Raw genomic sequence first — 11,653 nt, 5'->3', positions numbered from 1 at the left:
TGCTTTACCCAGAGCTGGCTTGCCCCCCAACTCTGCACACAATGGAACGGCCATCCACTGAGTCTCTGGGGTGGGTGGGGGGGAACCAGAGGGCACACAGGCACTGGGGGTAGTGAGGGCCTTGCAGCCAGTTTGGGCCTTCCTGTGAGAGGCAGACGGCGACAACGGTGAAGAGGCGCAGTGGGAGCCACCGCTGGCCGCCAGGAAGGAGGGAGGAACCAGGCCCAGCAAGCCCAGCTTCTGTGGGCGGGGGAAGGACTCCTCTGCTGGTCTCTTGCCGGGGTCTTAGAGAAACCTGAAACTAGCCCCGTTAAAAAAACCAATGTGCAAATTGTTAGGCAAAAGGAAAGGTAAAGGTTTCCCTTGCTCAGAAGCCAGTCGAATCTGACTCTAGGGGGCTTACTCTAGGGGGCGGGACTCATCTCTGTTTCCCAGTCAAAGAGCCAGCGCGGTCCAAGACTTTTTCCATGGTCATGTGGCCGGCATGACTATACACCGAGGCACATGGAACACTGATACCTTCCCACCTGGGAGAACTGGGTTTGATTCCCCACTCCTCCACTTGCACCTGGCTGGATGGCCTTGGGCAAGCCATAGCTCTGATAAGAGCTGTTCTTGAAAAAGAGCAGTTTCTGTCAAGAGCTCTCTGAGCCTCGCCTACCTCACAAGGTGTCTGTTGTGGGGAGGGGAAGGGAAAGGAGATTGTAAGATGATCTGAGACTCCCTCAGGTAGTGAAGGGCAGGGTATAAATCCAATCTCTTCTTCTTCTTCTTCTTCTACCAAGCCCTTGCTTTTAAACTGTTAGGCTGGCAGGAGCTGGGGCCAGCGATGGGAGCTCACTCCGTCACGCGGCACTCGAAATTGTTACATCAAAGGCAAAACCATGACGTTGGAGTTGGGGGAGAGACTACGACAGGTGTCACCAACACGGTGCCTGTGGGCGCCATGGTGTCTGCTGACACGTTTCCCGGGACCCACCAAGTGCTTTTAGGAATTAGGAGGGGCAGGGCATCTGATTGGCTACGCACACTAAAAGGCCTCTATTATAATTACATATAACCCTACTCCCTGACATTCTGTGGTTGGCTCCACCTCCTGCAGCAGCCATTTTAGCTCTACCTTCTCCGGCAGCCATTTTTTGTATTGGCTCCACCTCCTCCGGCAGCCATTTTTTGACTGTTCCCACTGACCTGTGTCAGAATTCCAAAGGTGTCTGTGGGCTCAAAAAGGCTGGGGAACGCTGGACTGGAAAACATGGAATGTAAAAAGTTGCCGAATTTCGGTTTCTAAAGCAAAATTCTCGACCCTGTGACTACAGCTCTGTGGTACACCAAAAGGGTGAAAGAAGCACGGATTAACTGAAGCGGGAGAGTCTCCTAAGCTGCAGCTAACCTTCCTCCAAGGAAGACAATGAGGCGCTTTTGTTGCCTGCAGCACCACCACCCAGAATCGCAACCATGGACTCAAAGGCACACCTGCCCGTCCGATTGTGCCAAGGCCGAGGATGCTCAAAGCAGCATAGGTTGCTGCTCCAACATCTGAGAGCCCGGAGAAGCACCTGTGTTGGGAGAGAGGGTGTCACTCAAAACAAAGCTCTCACCACACTTATTTACCGAACCTGCATTATTGGTAAGGCCTTTGTCCTCCTCCCCTCAGATCCTTTGGAACACACACCCGAGGGCATTGTGAAGAGAAGCACAAAGGCGAAGGCTGGCTTTTTGTCCCATTGAAGATGACACGCAGAGGAATGAAACCGACAGGGACTTGGCAACAAGCAGCTACTGACCGGTTCACATGCTTGGCTCTCCTGTGGCGGCCCCACAAAGAAGCAGCCACTTCTGGTGTTTGGTTTCCCACACTTACAGCTGCGGTCAGGGTGCAACAGGGCATTGCGTTGCCCACTGATTTGAAGAAGAAGAAGAAGAAGAAGAGAAGAGATTGGATTTATACACCACCCTTCACTACCCGAAGGAGTCTCAGAGCGGCTTACAATCTCCATTCCCGTCTCCTCCCCACAACAGACACTCCATGAGGTAGATGGGGCTGAGAGAGCTCTTTCGAAAACTGCCCTTGAGAGAACGGCTCTGAGAGAACTTGTAACTGACCCAAGGTCATACCAGCAGCTGCATGTGGAGGAGTGGGGAATAAAACCCGGTTGTCCCAGATTAGAGTCCCCGCTCCTAACCACTACACAAAACTGGCAGAGCAGAGGCCGAGCAGAGCTGTGCGGGTCCTTTATGTCACCTGACCAGGTAAACGGTTTATTCTTCAGGGGTGGCCAAACTGCAGCTTGGGAGCCGCATGCAGCTCTTTCACACAGTCTAATTTAATGTTTATAAAAAGCAGATTTGCGTATTTTTCAATAAAAACTGTGTGTGTAACATTTGATCATGTCTTGTGGCTCTCAAACATCTGACGTTCGTTCTATATGGCTCTTACGTTAAGCAAGCGTGGCCACCCCTGTTCTAGGTATATTCCAGGTAACAGTTTATTCTGTGATTCCTTTGGTGGACTTCCTGCCTCCGTGGTGCAGGAGGTACAGCTCCAGCGTTTCAGCCGCTGAATGTTTCCATTCTGGACTCCCAGGACCTTCTTGGGAAGTGCCCTCAAGTCGCAGCCAACTTATGGTGACCCCATAGAGTTTTCAAGGCCAGAGATGAACAGCGGTGCTTTGCCGTTGCTTGCCTCTGCATAGTGACCCTGGTATTCCTTGGCAGTCTCCCATCCAAGTACTAACCAGGGTTGACCCTGCTTAACTTCTGAGATCATGCTAACTTGGGTACTTTACGCGGTGCCTTACCACCACAAACGTTTCTCTAGGCAATCCGGCATTGGAAGGTTGCCTTAGTATTCACCTGCATTTTGCACTGCAGAGGAAGAGGTGGGACCCCACTGGAACACATGAAGCAGATCTGGACACAGGCTTCAGCTCTGGAGCTGTGCACTAACTACAAAATACCCTTAAGTCTGTGCAGAACAGGTGCCTTTCCCCATCACACGGAGAGTGCGGGAGGGCTGCGTATGCCAGAGAACACTACTGCCAGCAGGTTCAAGACCCTGCGTGCAGCTCTTTGGCAACAACTGTAAAAACAGGAAGACCCACCAATAAGAACAGCCCACTTGTATCTTGCTGCTTCCACCACGAAAACCCTGGCCCAGGCTAGCCCAATCTCGTCAGATCTTGGAAGCTAAGAAGGGTTGGCCCTGGTGAGTACTTGGATGCAGGGGTCATTTCGTAGAAAAAGAGGCGCAGGAGCTCATTAGCATGACGCATTAGCATAACTTATTTGCATATGCCACACCCCCTGGCATCACTGGAAGTGTGTCAGAAGGCGACACCCACCGCTCAGGCTCCACTGAACTGTTTTGGATTGCTAGCTATCGGGGGGAGGGGTGTGTGGAACGTGCAGATCCGCCCTCACAGAGGAGGGAGAGCTTGTACCCGAATAAAACTTGGTCTTAAAGGTGCCACTGGACTGTTTTGGACCAGGAGGGGGGCCGGGGGGGCTCTGCAGCTTACCTGGCTGCTTCTTGCTCTGACTGAGGGCTGCTGGGAGCAGGGGGTGGGGCTTGTTGCATGTGCCTACCTCCTGGGCTCTTTACTGCCGGAGCTCCGCTCCTGTGCACTCCTGCAGGAAATGACCCCTGCTTGGATGGGAGACTACCAAGAAAGCCCAGGGTCTCTACACAGAGGCCGGCGACAGCAAATGGTTTGCCTTGCAAACTTCAAGGTTCCTGTAAGTTGACTGCGGCTTGATGGGGGGGGGGGAATCCAGGAAAGGGGGACGTTTTTATTTATTAATTTAAACAGACAAAACCAGTCAATTTTTTTTTTTAAGCCCTGACCTGGATAGCCCAGGCAAGCCCAATCTCATCAGATCCGGGAAGCTAAGCGGGACCGACCCTGGCAAGTCTTTGGATGGGAGACCTCTTGGAATACCAGGGCTGGGAGGCCAGAGGCAGGCTACCAAGCCACTTCCCTGGACGTCCTCCGTGCCCCAGTAGGAGTCGCCAGAGGTCGCCATGACTTCCAGGCACGGGCGCACACGCACACACACACACACAAAACAAAATTAAAAAGAATAATTTGTGAGCATTTTATAATAGTTAACTGCATCAAAAAATTGGGGGGGGGGGGTTTGTTGGAGATTGCTGGAGCGGATGGAAGGAGGCTGGCCGGGCACAGCACACAAACCCCGGCTAATTAAGTGAAATGATTGTGTTTGCTTTGGAACCATTTGGCCAACAAAGGAATGTGTCGCCCTGATTAGGGAGAAAGGGCTGTGTAATATATGTGTATTCAAAGCCAGATGAGTGCATTATCCAGGTATTCAGTTCTGTTTGCTCAAGGACTGACAAGAAATGAGCGCTGAGCAAACACCTGCAAATGGAAACTCCAGCTCTTGAAGACAGAGGGGGAGGAGGGGAGGAAGAAGAGGAGCCCTTCTTGCTGAAGTCTGTCTGTCTCAACCAGAGACTAAGAGAAATCACCCCTGGGAAACGGACCCCATCAGTTTTCTTTAAGGGATTTCCCGCTTCATCATAGCTCATGAGTGAGTATTACGGGATGACCTCTGGCAGATGTCACCTGAGATCCACAGCTCTATGGGTCTTCCTCTAACTGCATCCCCCCCCCAAAAAAATCCAGAATAGGTCCTCTTCCCTGGCACACCAGATTAAAGTCCAGGCGACGGTATGCAAGCAGCAAGACAAACACACTTTACTTTGTAGTCATTCAAGAACTTTCTGGAGTGGAGGAGGGCTCTTTAATATAATACAAACACCTTCTCGGGGAGGCAACTTATGGCTGGATTTTGATACCGCTTCCCCCCCTTTTAGTGGGAATCTAAATATCTCTTAAAGTGCAGTCATTTAATACAAGCGGAGGCTCATTCACTTTGGATAGGCTTAGTATAGCTGTCTACAGGCATGCGGAGGAGCAGATACAAGAAGACTATGGCACTCGAACTTCCCCATGGGACAGATAACATTAATATTTATTTCAGTAGTGATTCAGCAGTTCTTTAACCTATAATCTGCTGCCGCCCACCAAGTGCGCAGCATTATCGCCGAATGCCCTCCCAACCCACAATCTCTTTTTTTAAAAAACAAAGGCATAAAAAGAGAACTCCAGACTTTATTTATCTAGGTATATGTATGACAGACGCTGGCTCAGCACTTTTGAAAGGGTTCGAGGTGCTCGCCATCTCAGCCATCGTTTTCACTCCAAAACTTACCCTTCAACAGCACCAGGTCCTAATTTTTTTTTAAAGCAGAAGGATAGAAACCTTGTTTGCAGCATCTGTCCAGGCTGCCCGTTAAGATCCTTTCCCCAAGTCCTGGGCCCTACCAGGGGAGCCACAAGACATGAACAAATTTACACACACGGCCATCCCTGCCCTACGCCCTGTCTGCAAGGAAGGTGGCAACTAAAGACAGGGCTTTTTCGGTGGTAGCACCTCGCCTTTGGAATGCTCAAAGGAAACAGAGTTTACTTCGGTACGTAACCTGCACAAATCAGTTAAAGACATAGCTGGATACCATACTCTAAGTATACAGCTGGTAAATGGGAAATGATTAAATAAAAACTTTAAAAATACCAGTGTTTTAAAAAGAACAGAATTTTTAGTCTTTCAAAAATTAAAGAAGTTCAAAAGGCTCAAGGATCGTCTGTGTCACTCCTTAACATATTCTTTGCAGATTTTATAAGCTGCGGCCAAAAATCTGGCACAAGCAAGTGTAACCTGCTCTCATCCTTGAGGCTAGCCTGGCACATACCTTACTCTCTGCTAGGCACCAGATCGATTTCTTTTTTTTAACCCAGGCTTTTAACTGAGTGGTTCCATCTTTTTTCCCCAAGTGTTTTTATGAATCTGCTGCCCAGCTTGAGGATGGTGTTACAAATATTATTGCTACTGAATGTTGTTTTGTGCTTGTTTTTATGCCCCAGTTTGTTTTGAATATTGACCATTTAGTTGTTGTTGTTCTTTTATGACCTTAATGTGCTGCTTATCAACTGCCCCAAGCAGGTGCCTAGAGCAGAGACAGATTGATTTTCTAGGGAGAAAAAAACCTTCAAGCTTTTCTTACGTAGAAGGAAAGGAAGAGAAAGATTGGAAAGGAGGATAATTCTAAGAGAAAGTGGGTGGGGCATATGGGCATATTTAAAATCAAGGAAGAAATAGCAGGAGTTTTGTTTTTTAATGGCGGGAAGTATGGGAAGTGCCAAAGGAATGTGTTATGCTTAGCTTTCAGAGATCTGGAAACTATTACCAAGTTCCCTAAGGATTTCAGAATTCTGGAGTGCTCAGCCTGCTGTTTCTAAGCACCGTAACACACCCTTAGTAAGCGATCGAATGTTCTGCTGGCAAATTACATGTAGGCTTTACTGGGCAAGGCTTTCCTATATCAAATACTTTGTTCCTTTCTTTATCCTCATCAGCCTCTTTGTCCTACTGATCCTTAATCTCAGTTCTTACACTCTGCCATTCATTACTTTCTTTTCGAGAGGCGGTTGTTCTGCGAGCGTTCTTTTTTGCTAGTATTTACCTAGTTCTGCAGCACACCTTGTTTAATCTGTGCTCATGGTTTTGACTTGGCATTAAAAAAGCCAAAAAAACCCAAACCCCAACCTGGAACAAATCCAGGGACAGACTGGACAAATAATTGTATGGAGCTGGCAATCTCACCTGAATCAATCTCAGTAAAGGCTGGCCTTGGCTACACCGGCCCAGGAATCTTACTTCCTGATGTACTGAGACTAACCCTCACTGTAGGCTGTTGGCCAGAACGATCCTGGCCATCTCCCAACACCAGAAGCAGGTTCTAAGAATTGATACTTGCCCTGCAAGCTTCTGAGAACTCACAGATGAACAACTGAAATTTTTTTTGCTTCATTTGGCGTTCCCTCCCTCCTGCCTGATGTTTTAATTGTTGTTTTTATGCTTTTGTACATATTTTAGTTCTGGTTTTAATTGTTTTAATGGTGTGGGGTTTTGTTGTTTTTAAGACGTGATTTTTTTATTATGTATGTTTTAATTTGTTAGTCGCCTTGGTGGCCCTTATGAGGGCAAGAAAGGCCCAATATCTATGTTGTAAAATAAATAAGTATATAGATAAAATCCCAGTGGATAATGAAAGTTGTATCTGTGGTGGCTGCTCTGTGGGTGGCCCATTCACAGATCCAGGTTATCACATGAGGAACATACAGTGTTGAGATATCTCAGTCAGCTCCTCCAGTCATCCCTTCTATAATGCTCTGGGCCCTACCTACCTAGCAACCACCACTGTACAAGAATTAACTGGAAAGACCTCTTGTCATCTCTCTACCAGGCTTTAGGCTCACCATATCTGCAAGCTGCCAACAGTGGGGAAGAGGAAGTTTGGACAGTTAAGCCCACAAAACATAAGTCAACACACAGTAAGGGCACGGTAAGAACCCACAAATTTTCAAAGAAGAAGAAGAAGAAGAGGAAGAGGAGATTGGATTTATACCCCGCCCTTCACTACCCAAAGGAGTCTCCGAGTGGCTTACAAACTCCTTTCCCTTCCCCTCCCCACAACAGAGGTAGGTGGGGCTGAGAGAGCTCTGACAGAAACGGCTCTTTTCAAGGACAGCTGTGCCAGAACTATGACTAGGGTCATTTGTACACACTGCTTGAAAATATATATCTTAAGGTTTCTTCTTTTTTTAGATAAGATACTGAAGGTCCTTCCAGAGCAGTGCCCAGATCTTCTCTGAAGGCCCCGTCCTTCCAAAAAGGGCACACTGTTGCATCCGACAGGCCTAAATGCACCTCACGCTCAGCATTTGCAAATGGCAAGGAGCTGTAGTATGCCAGGACTCTCTAATACAGGTTCACAGTCAAATGGCACTGTGCCATTTCAAGCCCACCCACCCCCAACTTGTTAAGCACTTTGGAAATATTGGGAAAAGGCAGTGGGTGCCACCACAAAATGGCTGCCGCAGGGAAGGGAGTACGCTAATCACGAAATGGCTGCCATGGGGAAGGGGGCAGGATCGGTTCTTTGCATGATGGATGAGAGGCTGTTTGGTTTTAGTTTTGGAAAGCTGAAGGTTTGGTCCCTGAACAGCCACAGGGAGAAGTTTCCAAGCCCAGAGACATAAGAAAGTTTGTGCTTATGGTTGAACTGAGGGCGCATGGCTGCGATGTGTTTGGCCAGTCACTGGACTTCATCCCCCGCACTCAAGAAAGCAAGTGGGCACCGAGAAACACAGAAGAAGGTGCCATGGTTAGGTTTGCCAGCTCTGGGTTGGGAAATTTGTGGAGATTCTGTGGGTGGAGCCTAGGGAGGGTGGGGTTTAAGAAGGGGAGGGACCTCAGTAAGATATAATGCCATTCAGTCCACCTTCCAAAGCAGCCATTTTCTCCAGGGGGAACTGCTGTTGGTCATCTGGAGATGAACTATAATAGCAGGAGATCTCCAGGTACCACCTAGAGGGTGGCAACCCTAGGCCCATGGCACACACTGTGTTTGTTCCTCGTTCATAACATGCAAAGGAGCCCTCCAAAAGACAGGTGTGTTAACTGAAATCCCCACACAATATACATCTGTATCCTCTTGACACTGTAGAAGTAGCCCTGACCTTAAAAACAAGTCTAGCTCGCCACCTCGTGGTGCATAACACTAAAAGAGCTAGAACATCTGCCTGCCAGACAATCTTAGGATCTCCTGGCTATGCTACACACACCGCCACACGATAATTAAGTAATTCATTGGTAGAAGTACACTCAAAACATAATGCAAGAGTCACTGGACTCCAACTCCCTGGCAGGCAGGGGTCATTTCGTAGAAAATGAGCTAGAGGAACTCATTAGCATAACTCATTAGCATATGCCACACCCCCTGACATCACCAGAAGTGTGTCATAAGGCCACACCCCCTGCCATCACCGGAAGTGTGTCATAAGGCCACACCCACCACTCAGTTAGTCTTAGTCTTAAAGGTGCTATTTGAACTCTTGGACTATTTTGCAGCAACAGACTAACACAGCTAATTCCTCTGAATCTAAACCCACCACTCAGGCTCCACCCCCAAAAGCCCCACCAAGGCCCTCCCTGGCCCCAGGCAGGCAGGGGTGGGGAGAGGCGGGGAGGAAGCAACTTACCCTCCCTCTTCTCCTGCCTCCTCCTGGCTGAATGAGGGCCGGAAGTGGGGCGGCCGGAAGCAGGGGGCGGGGCTTTGTTGTGTGTCCCGCCCCCTGCACCTCACCCGGGAGAACTGCGATCCCCCGCGATCTCCCCCGAATCGACCTCTGCTGGCAGGCCAGTTGCAGGCAAGAAGCAATAGCCAAATATCTGGCTGAATCAGGATAGCCTTATCTGGCTAGATAAAGAAGGGTTCAAAAAGTGAGCCTGGCAGGAAAGAGAAAGGCCTTTATGCATAAAGCTGGGAAATGGATCAGGCCTCTGGTCAAAGACTGAGCCATCCCTATTGGCTTTTTCTACAGAACAACAGTGGCGGCGCCAGAGTGAACAAAGCACACTTCTTTACCTGCTTGTAGAGATGTCCTCAAAGGGGTAGAGGATCTCTCCGTTGTTGCAGATCTCACAGATGAATCCCTTTTGACTGCAGAGGCTGCAGCTGTAGACATGGGAGGTGGCAAACTTGATTACCTTCCCAAGGAAAGGGGCCAGTTTCCCTTCAATAACCTGGAAGATCAGAGAAACAAGGCTGTGACAGAATCAACACTAGAGCCCACAGGATTTTCACGCTTTTTTTTATTTTGGCAGCTGAACCAGGCATAGTTTCGGATAGGTGGCTGCATTAGTCTGCTGTAACAGACCAAATTCAAGTCCAACAGCACCTAAAAGGCCAACAATTTCCCCCCCTACAGTATAAGCTTTCGTGTCTCCTGACCTGGATAGCCCAGGTTAGCCCGATCTCACGAGATCTCAGAAGCTAAGCAGGGCTGGCCTTGGCTAGTATTTGGATGGGAGACCTCCAAGGAATACCAGGGCCATGATGCGGAGGCAGGCCATGGCAAACCACCTCTGAAACGTCTCTTGCGGGGGAGCAATGTGGTACAACATGAGTAGCCAACAGGTCAGAGTGGGTTTAATATACCCGCTGACGGTTCTCACTGTTGTACTGAGTTGGACATCAAGATTGTGGGCATGAGGGCTGTTAAGCCACACTGAAGGACCATATTCTGCAGTACTATACGTCAACCCCAAAGCTGAGCATCTAAGTGTTGTAGCAGATGAACCCCAAGTTGTACCACATAATTTTGGGAGAATGTTGTTTGGGATGTGTACTTTCGCTGCTACATTGGTAAGATGGTGTTTATAGCTCAAGGTCCTGTCTAGGGTAATGCTAAGGTATTTAGGTATATAGTCCTGTGTAAGTCAAGTGCCATTAAGGTAGACATTCAGTTCATGGTTGGCAAGACTGTCATTGAGATGGAAACAGGAACATTCTGTTTTCCCTAGACTTGGGATAAGCTGCCATTTATGGTAATAGTCAGTCAAAATTTCGTGGTCCCTAGTCAGTATGTCCTCAGTCCTTTCAATTGTTTTGTGCCTTACTGCAATTGCCATGTCATCAGCATAAGCAAAGTTCCTGGATATCATCTCAGAAACATCAGAGATGTATAGATTGAAAAGAACTGGAGTGAGGACAGAGCCCTGGGGTAGAACGTTATTCAGTTTCTTCTGCTTGCTGATTGACTGACCCATAATTACTTGGAAAGTTCTATCACTCAGCATGTTCTTAGGAGTCAAAATAATGTTCTGCAGAGGAAAACTTGTAAAAACTTGTACAGCAGACCATCCTTCCAGACTATGTCATAAATGGCAGTCAGATCGACAAAAACTGCTGATGTCTAGCTAGCCTCCTCGTGGCGTACCCTGGATAACACTAAAGAACTAGAACTTCTGGCTGCCAGACAATCATAGGATCTCCTGGCTACACTACACACATGGAAACAATCAACCCATCAAACAGTCCTTCTCAGGACTACTTGACAAGGGTTATAGGGGACTGCATCCGCATCTGCCAAATGAATATACATAGAACTAACTGATACCTAACTTTACGTAGAACTAACATAGAGCCAGTGTGGTATACTGGTTGAAGTGTAGTACTAGGATCTGGGGAACCCAGGTTCAAGTCCCCACTCTGCCATGGAAGTTTCCCGTGTGACTGTGGGCCAGTCGCACACTCTCGGCCTAACTTACCTCGCAGGATTGTTGTGAGGATAAAACGGAGGAGAACAATGTTTGGAGGTCTCCACTGGGGAGAAAGGCTGGGTATGAATCAGGGGTGTCAACCATGCGGCCTGGGGGACAGCTGTGGGCCAGTCGCACACTCTCGGCCTAACTTACCTCGCAGGATTGTTGTGAGGATAAAACGGAGGAGAACAATGTAAGCCATTTGGGAGGGAAATGCAGGATATAGATAGACCCATTGGGGAGAAAGGAAGGATATAAATAAAGTAAATAAAAGAATTGAAATAAAAGAAATATCCATACTGTCTTCGTTTTCCACATGACAACCTGCCTACTCTCAAGCATAACTAAAACCAGGAGATACAATACTGTTCACATTTCAAAACATAAGTTTATTTAGGAGTTATGCGAGAGCCCTTTTAAAACGGAAAGCCGCCTTTTAATATGTGCTATATGAATG

The 11,653-nt window shown here is 48.1% G+C and overlaps 1 protein-coding gene across 1 annotated transcript in view; it reads right to left on the bottom strand.

The window, feature by feature from the left end:
- Positions 1-11,653, bottom strand: part of PLEKHM3 (pleckstrin homology domain containing M3) — a 108,891-nt gene that overhangs the window by 4,347 nt on the left and 92,891 nt on the right. The window contains exon 7 of the mRNA XM_015405942.1: positions 9,518-9,675. Coding sequence (XP_015261428.1) covers positions 9,518-9,675 — 158 coding nt within the window. The remainder of the gene's footprint in view (positions 1-9,517; positions 9,676-11,653) is intronic.

The sequence above is a fragment of the Gekko japonicus genome, unplaced genomic scaffold (genome assembly GCF_001447785.1).
Source record: "Gekko japonicus isolate JY-2015 unplaced genomic scaffold, Gekko_japonicus_V1.1 scaffold317, whole genome shotgun sequence".
NCBI lineage: Eukaryota > Metazoa > Chordata > Lepidosauria > Squamata > Gekkonidae > Gekko > Gekko japonicus.
The sequence above is the reverse complement of the archived record's forward strand: the minus strand, read 5'-3'. Positions and strand labels throughout refer to the sequence as shown.